The sequence below is a fragment of the Vitis vinifera genome, chromosome 12, assembly GCF_030704535.1.
Source record: "Vitis vinifera cultivar Pinot Noir 40024 chromosome 12, ASM3070453v1".
Lineage (NCBI taxonomy): Eukaryota > Viridiplantae > Streptophyta > Magnoliopsida > Vitales > Vitaceae > Vitis > Vitis vinifera.
In genome coordinates this window covers 7194227-7210246 of record NC_081816.1, presented here as the reverse complement: position 1 = coordinate 7210246, position 16020 = coordinate 7194227, and the positions used below count along the sequence as shown (strand labels likewise).

Genomic DNA, 16020 nt, shown 5'->3' with positions numbered 1-16020 from the left:
ATGTAATCTGCATGATTTTTTGTTCACTCTGAATGTGTTGTTTAGTGTCATCTTCATGACACTCCTCCACACCATTTTCTTGTTTGATTCAGTTCTATTCTGTCCTGGAATTTTAATGACTCCTAGCCGAAAAACAATCATAAAACGAAGTCATAAAACCCTATCTGTATGATCTGGGACTCTCAATTTGGGTTTTTGGTAAGCAAGAAACATTAGACAGAGGTTCATGTTTAAAGTCCATGTTTAAAAGCTTAAGCTTGTTGTAAATTGAAGACTAATGCAGCAAAATCTTAGTACAATGATTCTTTACTGTATACTTCCAAATGCTGTTTTTGTTTACTTAGTATACTCCTATTAATCTAACTTTCTTGATAGACTAAACATGTGTCGTATTTATGGTTGAACCGGAATTAACATAATTCTTATACAAGGATCATGATCAGACATCTCATCTTTGTGAATAAGTGAGAGAATAATCCTTTTTCCGTGGGCCAGACTTCCTCTCAATCCTAATTTTCTTCAAGTCTGAGACTCTGTCAAAGTGACAAAGCAAAACTTGTGTGTCCACATTCCTTGACGGTTAAAATCAAGTCATATGGAGCGAGTCTCCAGATGTGTCAGTCCAGTGCCACATCAGCATGCAGCTGGGCTCTTTCCCTCAGTAGAAGGATGGTAGCAGATTCGGGTGTATGAATTCTGAACAACAAAGACATGAGTCTGTTTGGATGGCTAGAAAAATAAGGAAAGACATGTTCTGTTGATTCATTCCAAATGTGTTCTCTAGCATGATCTTCATGTCACTCTTCACAGAAAATCTCTTCTTTCCCATGTTGTTGATTCTAGCTGACACGTGCATGTGAAAACTCCATTTGTAAAGGGTTTTCCAATGGGAAAATCAGTTGAAACATATCCTAGCAAGAAAATAAAGAAAATATGGACTAAAAGAATTTACATTTTTGAAGGGTTCATGTTTTAACTTTTAAGGCATTCTACCTTATGAGCTCACAAATTTTTTATATAACTTTTTTTTTTTTTCATTTTTTTACAATAGTTCTTTTTTTTTTTTTTTTTATTACAGGAAATTATATCAAGAACAAAACTAATCACCCATCTCTATTTTCTTTTCTTTTCATTTGGCATCAGTTTTGTCTGTTTCAATTGGAAACCCCAAGGGTGAATCAAGAAAAGCGAGGTCAAGATTTTGGATGGAGCCATCATCAGGGGGTGGGAGACTGAAAAAGAGGTAGAGAAGGGACCCATCTTGGACCCCATAATCAACCAGAGAAGTGTCATCTTCTTTCATCAAGACGCCCTGGTTGTCCTCATTGTTGTAGAGGATGACAATGAGTCTATCATCTGGGAGATTTTCCTGGTCCCCAATCACCCTCTTAAGATCTGCAACCTTGCCATCATCACCCACTTCAATGTAGAAAAACTTTCCTGTCAATATTTCCACTTGGAGCTTCATATTCAAAATCACAACACAGAACTCTTTATCTTTTGAGGAAAAGAGATGAGCGGAAGTAGATAACTAGAAAGGTGGTGAAGTAGACAGCACTTAAGCTAGTTTGTTCATACAAAACCTAGAAAGTGGGGCAGTTGTGAAATGCGCTTCTTATGATTGAGACAAGAAAAAGTCAATATCATTTTATCATCCTATTATCTATTGATTTATATGAATTTTTTTTTCAGTATATATTTCTTCTTCTTTAATGAAAAGAAAGACCAAAGTCAAGTATGAAGATCAAGACCAAAGATACTGGTTGTGGGTGCTTAATTTAATATGATTTTTGTAATAGCTACTAACATTCAATACCTCAAGAATGAGGTCTGGCTTTGTCTTTTCACACACATTTCAAAATATAACTAATCAATCAATTTCACATACATTTGAAGATTAATAACTGATCAATGAATTTCTATAACTCCTGAGCTAAAAGAGGCAAAGGCGATCGAGCAACTTATTATGATGAACAAGTACAAAGATTACACCTGGTGATTGCAACTCCCAAATGAGCATATCTAATGTCAAAAAATTATGTTACAAATTTCTTGCTGTATATAAGAACTAGGAAGAACTCTCCACCACTTGAAGGGCTGTAAAAATTCCAGCCCCAAGATGCACCAGATGAAGGGCCCTGAAGTCCACACTTCTGGAAATGAAGCAACTGAGAGCTTCAGGACTTGACCCCAGTAGGTCCTGGCAGACCTTGCACTTTCATCATAGAGTGATACCTGGCTGGTGCAATAGCACCAGCCTTTGTACACAGATCCACCACTGCAGGTGCATGTCCATAAAAATCCCGCCCTTCATTCACAAGCACAGGAGGATCCTGAGGCCTCTGTCGCCACACAATCTTAGGAGGCACCAAATCATCTACATCCGCCTTCTTCCAGAAATGGGCACCCCGCCAACTTTCATACTTAAATACCCCACAAAGCCTAGCTTTGTGCCCAGATGGTCCCACATGAACTTCTGAACAGTACTTACAAACCTTTGCAGGGTAAACCAGCAGCAGCCTCCGAATGCCAGATCTAAGCACCTCCCATGCCCTCAAAGTTCCAGTGGCTACGAACTTCAGTTCATCTGGTGACAAAGACTTGGTTCCATGGACACCACTAAAGGTGCTTTCAGATTTCCAACTGCTGGAACTCAAATTTTCTTCATCTAGATCAGCCCCTGCTTGTAGGCATAGTTCAAATACTGCAGGAACACGGTCAAAATCAAATCTTTGGTGGTGCTTGATTACATCTTGGAACATTTTCTGTAGGTGAAATGTTTCTACTGGGACTAGTATATCATTCAAGCTACCACTTATCCATTCATGAACCTGGTTCTTGGAACGGCGCTTGTAACCATAGCAAGTCTGAATCAAGTGACCTTGCTCACCAATATATACTTCTGGACAGAACCTACAAAAGTGTTCCATTAATGGAGTAAGAAACCAAGTTTTTTCTTTTTAGGGAACAGAATGTGTAGTCAAACAGCAGCATGATCAAGTTCTTTCCACAGGAGAGAGATAAATATGTGAGTTTCCATGGGTTCAAGTGAGCTTGAATATAAATTTGATATAGCCACTTGATCAAATGCTTGGCCTTCAAATTTTTTGAATATGTGAAGTCATAGTTAGGGCACAAGGTCACTTAAAGTATTCAGTTATTCAAATTTACACTTCCTTCATAGGATGCTGTTTAAGATATCACTTCCCCACAGATTACTGTTTACATGGAGGTTTATAGGTGGTATGAGAAGGTAATACAATTCTCTTTGGATGAAGCTGAGTTGACTTATAAAACGCAACTAGGTCTGTACTACCCACTACTACAAAATGCTGCATGTGCATGCAGGCTTAAAAGTGCAAGGCCATAAGGTGCTCTGCAAGGCATAATGTAGTCTCTGAGTCATATAGACTGTTGTACTGAAAACATAATCATGAACTGGCATCCTCATAATTCTTTCTGATCGTTGAAAATTGGACAAAATCTCTGGTAGATCTTCCTTATCCGAATCCTGAAGAGATGATAGTATACATTATTCCATACCGACAATACTTGGCATGAAGGCAGTGTGAGATCTTCACATTGCACGATACTGAGGCCGTGTGTGTTATAGACTTATGCTTCCACTTTCAGGCAAAAGCAGAAGCTGAAGCTGAAACCATGGTCTCAAAGGGACAGTTTAGGTGTTATTCAAGTTTCATTAAACATAAAACAGCTTCTTGCATAAGCTAAAAATGTTCTTTCATGAGAAACAACCTTGACCTTACTTTCCATTAAGCTCTTTTGGAAACCAAAGGCTTTATTAAAAACACCCAAACACATATAATAACTCTTGTTGGGCTTAAAGAACTGATTTTGGCTTCCAAAAGTCAAACCAAATAGCACCTAAGTGTACAAAATAGCAATCTGGGGAAAGTATAGGTGCCTAAAACGAAGCCCAACACACAAATGTGTCAAGTTGTCTGATACGAGGATTAGGAAAACCGCTGAAGTAACAATCTCTCTGTCACATAGTGTAAACCCCATCAAATTTCTAGATGAATGCTAAGAACATACTAATTTCCTATAAAAAGAAAATGAAAGAGTGCTAAATTTTTCCCGAGCTTACAAGCCTAAGACAGAATGATATCAAGTATCACATGGAAGTTTCTCTGGAGTTTTTGTCAACATCTGGCATTTCATGAAACAAGTTTAAACTACACTAAATTTAGAAAATGGAGCTACCACTAAGATTTTTAAATGTTAGAAGATTTTAACAAAATTTCATGGGAGCAGTGAATTTTCCCAACAATTTCATAAATCCCCATGACACTTTCAAGATCTTCAAGTATACTCTATATTGGTTAGGCCATAATAATTTAGTCACGCAACATCATTCTTGGAGCTCAACAAAATCTAGTCTATCACACAATCAGGCTTAATAATCGCTGCATAAAGTCAAAATTGAAAAATCAACTTCTAATTTTGATACACTTCTATATTATCTAAGTCATCCAGCACTCACGCCACACCTTTAACGGAAAAATGCTAATGAGAGAAACCCAATTTGATGCAAGAATAAGCATTCTGCAGTACCGGGGTGGGTGGAGAGTAACCAATAAGACTATCAACATGTTTCATTCGATACTAAAGATAATCTCAACTCTATCCATGTTGATGTGTTTAGTGTATTAACTTTCACACAGCTGGTCACAACTCCAATAAGAGAGGAGGGTCAGCACAGGGAAGAGCCACTCCTGTCATTTCATTCTATGCATTACCTATCATATCTTTAACTGTGCATTCAACTGAATAATTTAATCAAATGGGTATCCTCTAAGACACAGATATTGATCATAAATCACACAATCAATCCTAAATGGAGTAAAGATTTTCTGGGCTTACTTGCAGGCCATGACAGGAAAAACATTCATGAGGGTAGACACGCCTTGGATGAGCAGAGACCGTGCCTTGAGCACATCCTGCGCAACCGGAATCATGCTGCTAATGGGATACTCCTTAGCTCGATTCTCAATTCTCTTGAGAATCATTGGCCTGAGCTTTTTCAAGTCCACTTTCACGCTATAAAATCTGGCATACATGGCAAAGCCACTAGCTTCATCCAAAAAACAATGCCACAATTTCCCCCTCAATGCCATCACAACAGCAGCAAACACAACTCTGAGCTCTCTCCTGGTGCTGTTATAGAATCGAAAACTGAAAATGTAAAGAGGGTTCTCTTTGAGACATTACATCAAACAATTAACGAGCAATGGAGAATAGAGAAAATTCCTGGAGAAACCGCAGAAAAAGGTAGATGGGTTCTTCGCTTATCGTCAGGATTCACTGAAACGAATTGAACTAGGGCGTGAATCGAATCCGATATTTCGGGTCAGACTATGAAGGAGCTTCTTTTCCGGTGTGTGCATCGAGGGTGGACTTCCAAATTTATTTTAGGTTGGAAATTGGTGACCCGACCCATATACTGATCCGGATCCGAAAGCATCTGCAGAGAGTGGACCTGACCCAGCCAAATATGGGTTGCAATCATGACCGTCTATTTCAGGCCCATGACGGTCAGAAAAGTGGGAGGCCCACATAAATACGTACGAAACCCACTAACTCTACACCATTAACCAGGGTTAGATAGAATCAACTTGTGTGGTTAAGAGCAGCCTTCTTAAACCCACCCCCTTTCTCTTTCTTTATCTTGTTCTCTCTCTGTTCCTCTCCAGAATCTGTGGGAAAGGTACGATCTTTTTTCTTCTACAATTTATTTTTTCTGATTCTATTTGTGGGTTTTCTACGATTTGGGGTTTTGTTCATGATCGTCTAGCTGTTGCTTAATATTATTTTTGGGTTTGAGCTCTTGGTGATCTCCGATTAAAAAAATTGTTCTTCTGGTTATGTATTCACTGCCTTTTCCAATATATGAAATTTTTTCTATTGGTTTTTTTCTGCTTAGCTCTACATATGCATCTTTATCTTCTATATTTTAGGGTTTTGTATACTTGATCATGAATTTGTAGTTGCTGATTGCTGTTATTGTTGGTTTTAGATCTCGGGGTTTGAATTATTGGTGATTTGATTGTAAATACTTTTTGTTAAGAAGGAAATCATTATGAATGTTGGTGTTGTTGGTTTTTTTTCTTATTTGGCCTTTTTTTGGGTTTTCTTGGTATTCAAAAGTATGTTGGACATCAAGTTTTCCATAATTCAGTTTGGTATGATTGAAAGCGTGCATGATTTTCCAGTCACTGATTACTCATATTCCTGGTTTGGATCTTGGGGCATCGATTCTTGGTGGTTTCATCAGATAAAATATGAATTTTGGTATACTGCGTTTTTGCCAGTTTGCTTTCTTGGGGCTTTGGTTGTATTTATACATGATGAATACAAGGTTTTTTTTTTCCCCTTGGGCATTGAATTTGGTATGATTGGGTTGTCTTCATATTTTCAAAAGTTATTGGTTAAATATTGTTGATTCCTTGATGATTTCATGATATACCCTTTTTTCTCAACATTTCGTTTCTGGTGTTATTGGCTTTTCCTAGTTTGGCTTTTGTGGTTTTCTTAGTTTTATATGTACATGTTGGAGCTCGTCATCAGACTCAATTTTTTCACAGGTTATTGGGTTTGGTATAATTGAGTTTCCTTCGTTATCTTCTAGTTCTGGATTACTATTATTTGTATGGTTAGATTTTGTGGCATGTATTATTGATGATTTCAAGTGCATTTACTCTTCGTTTATAAGGGTTACTCGTTTAGTTTGTTGGGCTTCTCAGCCATAAGTATTTATGTCCACCATGAACTTTGTTATTCTTCTGAATACGTTATTGGATATTGTGCAATTAGGTTGCATTCATCATTTTTCAGTTACTGATCGACCTGTTGTTTTTTTATTATTTTGGTTTTTTCTAGTCTGGCTTATTGGGATGCTTGTTGGACTTTGATCTTTCTAAAATTCTTTATTTTAATGTTTTGAGGATGATTCATACCCTTATTTTAAAAGGATGTTACAGCCACTCAGAAATCAGAACTTATTCCCAGCTCATTTGCCCATCAAACAACCACTCCAAACTTGTTTCTTCTTCTGTATGATCTTGGTCTTAATCCAGGCATTAACAGAAGAGTGACTAGGTGATTCAATGTGAATGACAGATTGGTTCTGAAAATTCTCTTATGCTTCATTAGAAATCACAAGTTAATTTTGTTTATCTTAAATTAGTTCTTTGTATATATGTGACAGTTGCCCATTTTATACTTCTAATTTTGGCAATCCAAGATTATTCTATCTTATTTGAATTTTTTGGTTCTAATTAGGCTTTGACTGATTGGATTTTTGATCTGGACATGGTTAAATTCCTCATGATATTTCTGCTTGGTTTTTAACTAATTTGGTTATATTCACTCTATTTTGGCACAGAGCATTTTGATTGAAATTAAAAGCAATCTCTGTTAGGTTACTCAATCACTTCCATCCATCAGCCAAGTTTCATGTCTGAACTCGACGCAAATATTCCAACCACTTTTGGTATGTTCTCTTTGTTCAGACTAATAAATGTTCTCAAATATTTAATGAAATCTAGAAACCAGTAATCCATTTACATCCCTGTGACCAAATGTAATGCCATTCTTTGTGGTATGTTGTGATGAGGCAGACCCTTTTGCTGATGCAAATGCTGAGGACTCGGGCGCGGGGACAAAAGAGTACGTCCATGTGCGTATCCAGCAGCGTAATGGGAGGAAAAGCCTGACTACCGTGCAAGGGTTGAAGAAGGAATTCAGCTACAACAAGATTCTCAAGGACCTCAAGAAGGAGTTCTGCTGCAATGGCACTGTTGTCCAGGACCCTGAGCTAGGCCAGGTTTGCCTCTTACCCTTTCATTAAAACCTATAGAGCTCATATCTAAACCTTCCAGTCTTTGGTTTTACTATCATTGAAGATGATCCTGCAATTGTTCTTGAAACTTGCATTGATTCCCTCTTTAAAGGGCAAAGAATTGATTACATGCTAAATAAAACTTCCACCAGCCTTTTATTTTTGAATGAAAATCTAGTAGAAAATTAAGAGTGTGTTTGGCAATGCTTTTAGAAAGCATATCTGAAGAAAAATCAGGCGTTTAGCAAAATTTAGAAAGTATGTTTAAAAAAATTGAAAAATCACTTGTAGCATTTTGATAAGTGATTCTCCCGAAAACACTTATTAAGAAAACATTTCTACTAAAAACACATCATCAATATTTCTACCTTCTGTAATACACCATTTTCGGAGAGTTGGTATTTTGATTTCCTATGGGTGCAGGTCATTCAACTTCAGGGTGATCAAAGGAAGAATGTTTCCACATTCCTTGTGCAGGTATCATTCATAAGTCAGGCATAATTTGATTATGATACCATGTATATATTATGATCCGCTAATTGTATTCATATATTATGATAATCATGCTCACTTTGTTGATGCTTCTCCCTCATTCAGGCTGGCATTGTGAAGAAGGAAAACATCAAGATCCATGGTTTTTGAGCTCTGTTAGCAGAAAACAAATCTCTATATGCAAATTATCAACTGTTGGGAGCAGTAACTACTAGTATAATATCTGAACTTGAGAAAGAGTCATATGTGGGTCAGAACTGTTTTGAGATTACAGTACTTCTGTGGTGTGTGTGTTTTTGTTTTCAAGTGTGTAATGTGAAAGGATTATGGTTTATTTGGAAACCATCTGCTTTAGTTGGATTAATATTTTCCTCTTTGACCACAACCAAATTTGCAATCTATGATTTTGTTGCCCCTTTTTTTATAGGAAAAGGGTTAGTTAGAGACCTCACTTAGTCCAGAGGCCATTGGAAGGGGATCTGAACTTGAACTGGGAGTTGTTAGAAATTAAAAAATTGATTTAATTAAACTATTGTTGATAAGAATTGAAGATCCTATTGATTTGACCATCAAAATATTGTTTGCCTTATGTACTTAGGAAATAGGTAAGTCTTTGATTAATGGAAGTATGGTTGAAGGTTTGTTTAAATAGGGATTTGGAGGTTTGATCTTTTCATTTTAGGCTTCATTTCTGTGCAGTGAAAAGAGGCAGAAGATTTTTCTTCTATCCCAAGGGAAAAGTCTTATACAAAATCAAAATAAATCAATTTCAATTTAATTAAAACTCCAAAATTAATTTACATTCATCTAAATATTCATTAGAATAAAATTTTTTAATTGATTTTAAAAATTAAAAAATAAAATTAGAATTTAAAACTTTTTCCAAATTGAAAACTTGAAGGTTATGTTTGGTTTCAGAAAATATAAAGAAAAATACGAGGGAAAGAAAACAGAAAGAAAAAATGGAAGAAAAAACAAAAAAAAATAATAATGGATTTAAAATCAATAAATTATTTTTATATATTACTTCAAACTCATTTCACTTATTTTCATTTTTCAATATAAATATTAAATAATTTAAAATATATACATTTTTAATTAATCTTAGTTATATATTATTTTCTTTAAAGAAAATAAAAACCCTCTAAAGACTATATAAAGCCCTCTAAACCCTCTAAAGCCCTTCTATCTATTCAGAGAGCCCTATAGACCAATATAATTCAGATGGCCCTATAGAGACCTCCTTCTCTGGATAATCATTAACATAGAACTCAGTAAAACTAGGTGCGCATATGGATTCCAAAGAGAGAATAGAAGGTTGGAGAAAAGAATCCTTTCTGAAATGTCATGTAAAGTCTTGATCCTTGAGATTTCGGGTGGCTTTTGAGAGAGGAATACGATTCATCAAGGAGAATCTCTGATTAAGTGGGTGTTGACCCTTTTTCCATATACGTACATAACCACATATTTCCAAGAATCTAACCATTCATGTCCAAAGATGGTTTCAAACAACGGAAAAGGAAAAGGAAAACATAAAAGCTTCTTCAAATTGCTCTATTGTCCTTCCTATCTCTCTCCTTCATTAGGTTGATGTCTTCTTTGTCCATGTTTTTATGTCTTCTTCAATAAATCAAAACATTTTCACCCAACCCCAACACTTTTTATGATTCCATATGCTGGCCAAATATCAAATTAGTCAAAATTCAAAATGTGCTTACCAATTAGGTAATTAACTTTTGAGCTAAATACTTCAAACACTTGACTCACCACACGCATGCATTCTTGATAGGAGATCATTTGACTCAACAATGTTGGGAAGTACATTTAAGTGTAGAAAGTTTCCAAAGATTACCATTTAATATTTGGTTTTTAAAAATTGATTAGGGAATTTTTATTTGAGTAATGGATTTGGGTTTTATATTTAAATAATTGAATACTAAAAAGGTTCTATATTTTATAGTTTAGTAAGGGTTTTTATTTGTTACATATGTATTTATAATAAGGGGTTATGTTACTTATCGGGAAAGTAAAGACCATAGTACCCCTCTAACCCCCAAAAGATGGATCTCTACTAATAAAATGAAACAAGTGTGACAATTGATTTATTAAATATAGATACTGAACAGTAATCAAATGTTTGAAAGTAAGACATGCATGATAACAAATAAATTGATAAACACAATCAAGTACGAAGCGTACCTTAGTCACAAGCCATCATAAGAGACAAAGTTAGCGAACAAATACGGAATAATTTTGTGCATGTCATAGAGTGAGGTAAGTCAATCAAGCATAGCAATCAATCAATCAATGAGAAAATCACATATGTTGAGTTTCACCAAAACCCAATTGATCTTGCATGAATTAATCTCACAAATTTCATTATCTTGGAATTATGAAAATTGTCTTCATGCTTATTAAAACAGTGAAAAATGAGGAAAATAATTAAAAACCGAAGAAAATCACAAGATGCATGCCTGAATGAAAAATGGTAGAACTTTTATTAAAAAATTAGATTTAGGTGAATCAAGATTCTAACGAAGAAAAGGAAAATAAAGAAAGAAGAAAATAACAGTAATAATAACAATAACAATAATAATGACAAATAAATAAATAAACAAATAAAATAAGTAAAATAATAAAATAAATAAATGAATAATTATGTGAAAGATGAGTAAATAAAAGAATTAAATTAGGCAAATAAACAAATCAAATAAAGAATTTAAAAGATTTAAGACCATCCGAAAGACAAATTTTGAAAATCAAGTTTTGAAACTAAATTGAAAGTCAGAGTTTTAAGAACTAAATTGGAAAATTGGAATTTTAGAAAAATAATTTGAAATTGGGAGTCATGTAAATTGGAACTTGGAAAAATTATTTGGGAATGAGATTTCTTAAAAATTAAATGCGAAAATTGGGATTTCGGAAAATTATTTGAGAATGGAAATTTCTAAAAGAATAAGTTTGAAAATTGGAATTTTGGAAAATTGTATGAAAATTAAAGCTAAGAAAATTAAATTTGAAAATTATTTGAAAGAAATTGGAATTCTGAAAATTAAATTTAAGAATTGGGATTTTAAAAATTAAATTCGGAATTTTGGAATTTTTTGGAAAATTAATTTCAAAATCAAGTCTTATAAAATTATTTCGAGAATTGAATTTTGAAGAATTAAATTATGAATTGGATTTTTGGAAATTAGATTTCAAAATAAATAGATAAATAAATAAATAAAATAATAATAATAATAAACAAATGTGAAAATTGAGATTTTGGAAATTGGAAATTAAATTCGGGAATTGAAATTTTGAAGAGTTATTCAAAGATGGAAAATTTTAAAATAAATAAACAAAATAATAATAATAATGAAAATGATAATAATTAAATAAATGTGAAAATTGGAATTTTTGAAATTAGAAATTTTAAATTCGGAAGTCAGAATTTTGAAAAAATGTTTAAATATGGAATTTTAAAATAAATAAATAAATAAGAATAATAATAATAAAAACGAAAATAATAATTAAATAAATGAACGTGAATATTGAGATTTTTGAGGTTGGAAATTTAAATTTGAAAGTCGAAATTTTGAAAAATTGAACTCTAATGTCAAGATATAAATGAATAAATGAATAAGTAATGAATGGTGGTGATAGGTTGCATGTCCAGATGGCCATGCAACGTGTGGCCCAGGTGCAAAATGGTAGGTTTAGTTGGAAAATGAGTCAAAATATTAGCTGCCAAACCATTTGCATCATGAGAGAATTAAACTTGTGGGGCCCTATTTTCATTAGAGAATAATAATTATTATTATTTTGAAAAATTGTTTAAAGGCGAAATTTTCAAAAATAAATAAATGAATAAATAAAAAGAATAATAATAAAAACGAAAATAATAATTAAATAAATGAACGTGAATATTGGGATTTTTGAAATTGGAAATTTAAATTCGAAAGTCGAAAATTTGAAAAATTGTTTAAAGGTGGAATTTTAAAATAAATGATTAAATAAATGAAATAATAATAATAACGAAAATAATAATTATTAAATAAATAGATATGGAAATTGGAATTTTGGAAATTTGTGAATTAAATTTGGGAATTGGAATTCTTTTTTTTTAAAAAAGTTTAGAGATGGAATTTTAGTAAATAAATCAATAAATAAAGTAATAATAATAAAAATAAATAATAATAAAGATTAAATAAATAGATATGAAAGTTGGAATTTTAGAAAATTATTGGAAAATGGAATTTAGGACCTCAAAATTCTAATGATGAAAGATTATAGAGTTGAATTATTTGGAAACTAGATTTTCGAAAATCAATTTTTAAAGTTTGTGGGCTTTGGAAATGGGCCAAGAAAGGTGGCCATGCAAAAATGGAATTGTGCACGTGGGCTTGGGTGTCACTAGCATTGCATTGGGAGGTTAGTGACTACAGTTGGAGGATGTTGATCAGTTTCTATCAAAGGCAATGTATCAGTTCCATCTGCCACTGCAATATCAAATGACTCTGGTGTAGCCAAGTCTTCATCGATTGTGCGAACGGGAGATAGTGCGACATCTGAAGTAGTGCCAATCTCATAAATATGGTCAACTTCCTTGGCTCAACCCAGAAGCTCATCTCTTCAGTTTTGGATACCTAAGGTGTGGAAGCATTTTTTACACTTGTGACAACATGAAACGAAAGAAAGAACTCAGAGATATGAAGATAAGAACGAGATGTACAGAGCATCTGTTTGAGAGAAAACCAGAAAGATGAAAAACTGAAATTGAGCTACAGCAAAACTACCCTCTGTTAGGTCCTCTGTTTCTTATATACAGGAATCTAAAAATCAGTTATTAACCACTTTCTAATTAGTTACAACAACCAGACTGTTAACTACTTAAACAACTTGTTAAGTTGTTAAACAACCTGTTAAGTTGTTAAACAACCTGTTAACTTCTTGACATCCCCCCTCAAGCACACAGGGCAAGAAAGAACTGTGAGCTTGCTTCGGAGATGAAGAAAACGTTGAGTTGAAAGAGCTTTGGTCAAGATATCAGCAACTTGATATTCAGATGGGAGAAATCGAACATCAAGAGTTTTTTGCAAGACTCGTTCACGAACAAAATGATAATCAATTTCCACATGTTTAGCCCGAGAATGAAGAACAGGATTTGCAGCTAAATAAGTAGTGCTGAGATTATCACAATATAGAACAGGAGGCTGAAACAGGGGAACAAAGAGTTCTTTAAGCAGGGACTGGATCCAAGTGAGTTCAGCTGCTGTGTTAGCCAAGCCCCTATATTCGGATTCAGTACTGGAGCGAGAAACCACCTTTTGTTTAGAGGCTGACCAAGAGACCAGATTGCCTCCAAAAAATATGCAGTAGCCACTGGTGCTACGTCTATCATCAGGGCAAGATGCCCAATCTGCATCTGTACAGGTAATAAGATCAAGGGAGGAAGATGGTTGGAAGGAAAGCCCATAAAACAATGAACATTTGAGATAACGAAGGACACGTTTCACGGTTTGAAGATGAGTAGAGGTTGGAGCATGCATAAATTGGCAAAGCTTATTAACAGTATAAGCAATGTCTGGTCTAGTAATTGTGCAATACTGCAGGACACCTATAAGACTCCGGTACAAGGTGGGATCTTCTAATCTGGTACCATCAGCTATGGAGAGAACAGAACCAGCAGCCATTGGGGAAGCCATGGACTTTGATTCAGACAAACCAGCACGTTGAAGAAGATCACATATATATTTAGCTTGACTTAAATGCAAAGAAGATCCAGAATTGAGCACCTCTATTCCAAGAAAAAAGTTGAGAGGACCAAGATCCTTGAGAGCAAAGCAAGAGTTTAAGGAGGATATAAGTTGTTCAATGAGCAAGGAACTTGAGCCAGTGACAATAATATCATCAACATAAACCAAGACAACAAGCATGGCAGAATTGTTACAGTAAACAAACATTGATGTATCTACTTGTGACATGGAAAAACCCCATTTAACTAAGGCGGAGCTGAGTTTGGTGAACCAAGCACGTGGAGCTTGCTTCAAACCATACAATGCCTTGGTAAGTTTACAAACAAAGTTGGGCTTAGAGGAATCCACAAAGCCTGGGGGTTGTGTCATAAAAACTTGCTCAGATAAATCACCATTAAGAAATGCATTATGAACATCAAGTTGTCTAATAAACCAATTTTTACTTAATGCCAAAGAGAGAACCACACGAATAGTAGTGGGTTTAACCACGGGACTGAAGGTTTCAAAGTAATCAAAACCGGGAGTTTGATGAAATCCTTTCGCCACCAAACGTGCCTTATAGCGTTCAACAGTTCCATCAGGTTTATACTTCAATTTATAAACCCAGCGACATCCAATAATATTCTGATTAGGTGGAAGGGGGACCAGGACCCATGTTTTATTGCTCATGAGAGCTTCAAATTCAAGGTGCATAGCTTGCTGCCATTCAGGAACTTTAACAGCTTTCTTGAAAGAATTCGGTTCACAAAGTGGATGAAAAATAGTCTCAATAGGAGACAGAAATATCTTAGGCTTGAAGATGCCCTTTTTGGCACGCATTGTCATGGGATGACAAGGAGAAGGAACATGAGAGGAAGAAGGTTGAGCTGTTGGAATAGGTGCAACCTCAGAAGAGGAAATTGACACACTAGTATCAGAGATTGGAACTAATTCTGAAGATGGACTGGATGAGGAAGGCAAGAGGGAAGATATTGGAGTGATTGGTGTTGTTAAAGGAATGGCACAATGAGTGGGGGAAACACGACAAGGAGGCTGAACTGTAGAGGGCTTAGCAAACGGGAAATCTAGTTCATCAAAAATAACATGTCGTGATATATGTATTTTTCCATTGGACATGTTTAAACAGAGATATCCTTTATGCTTAGAGCTGTAGCCAATGAAGGTGCATTTAACTGATCGATATGCAAATTTATGGCGATTAAAAGGGCGAAGAAAAGGATAACAAGTGCAACCATAGACACGAAGAAAAGAATAATTTGGTAGACAATGGTAAAGAGTCTTATATGGAGAAGAAAAGTTTAGCACAGAGGAAGGAAGTCTATTAATCAAATATAAAGCATATTGGAAGGCAAAAGGCCAATATTTGAGAGGAATAGAAGCATGAGCAAGAAAAGAAAGGCCTACTTCAACCACATGTCTATGTTTTCTCTCAACACGGCCATTTTGTTGAGAAGTGGATGGACAAGATACTCTATGCAGAATCCCAAACTTACACAAAGTATCAGTAAAGGCTTGAAACTCTCCTCCCCAATCAGTTTGAAGCATTCTAACTTTAGTATCAAATTGAGTCTCAATCATCACTTTAAATTGCAAAAAGGCAGAGATAGCTTGATCTTTAGAAACTAGTAGATACAACCAAGAAAATCTTGTATGATCATCCACAAAGAGCACAAAGTATCTTGCACCATTAGTACCAACAACAGGAGCAGGACCCCATAGATCAGAATGTACAAGAGCAAAAGGCTGAGATGCTCTGGATTCAGACAAAGTAAAAGGTAGGCGATGGCTCTTTGCCATTTGACAAGGTTCACAAACACTTGTCCAATGTTCTGGGGGCAAGCTACAAGCACTCAGAACTTTATTGACTATTTTATGTGCAGGATGGCCTAACCTGAAATGCCATAGATTTGCCTTATTGGAAAGTTG

The 16020-nt window shown here is 34.8% G+C and overlaps 3 protein-coding genes across 3 annotated transcripts; 1 reads left to right on the top strand and 2 right to left on the bottom strand.

Annotated features, from left to right (window-relative positions):
* Positions 1–1112: 1112 nt before the first annotated feature.
* On the bottom strand, positions 1113–1505 carry LOC132254779 (uncharacterized). The gene has a single exon (XM_059741294.1). The coding sequence runs from the start codon at positions 1466–1468 to the stop codon at positions 1130–1132; it is 339 nt and encodes a 112-aa protein (XP_059597277.1). The 5' UTR covers positions 1469–1505; the 3' UTR covers positions 1113–1129.
* A 429-nt stretch (positions 1506–1934) lies between these two features.
* LOC100263618 (APO protein 4, mitochondrial) lies at positions 1935–5505 on the bottom strand. The gene is made up of 2 exons (XM_002273963.5): positions 4885–5505; positions 1935–2913 (listed from the first exon to the last, which is right to left on the bottom strand). Exons 1-2 carry the CDS (start codon positions 5136–5138, stop codon positions 2178–2180), a joined length of 990 nt encoding a protein of 329 aa, XP_002273999.2. The 5' UTR covers positions 5139–5505; the 3' UTR covers positions 1935–2177.
* A 108-nt stretch (positions 5506–5613) lies between these two features.
* LOC100243115 (protein translation factor SUI1 homolog 1) lies at positions 5614–8738 on the top strand. Its single transcript, XM_003633243.4, has 5 exons — positions 5614–5728; positions 7406–7513; positions 7641–7846; positions 8285–8338; positions 8459–8738. The coding sequence occupies exons 2-5, from the start codon at positions 7477–7479 to the stop codon at positions 8501–8503; spliced, it is 342 nt and encodes a 113-aa protein (XP_003633291.1). The 5' UTR covers positions 5614–5728; positions 7406–7476; the 3' UTR covers positions 8504–8738.
* Positions 8739–16020: the final 7282 nt, after the last annotated feature.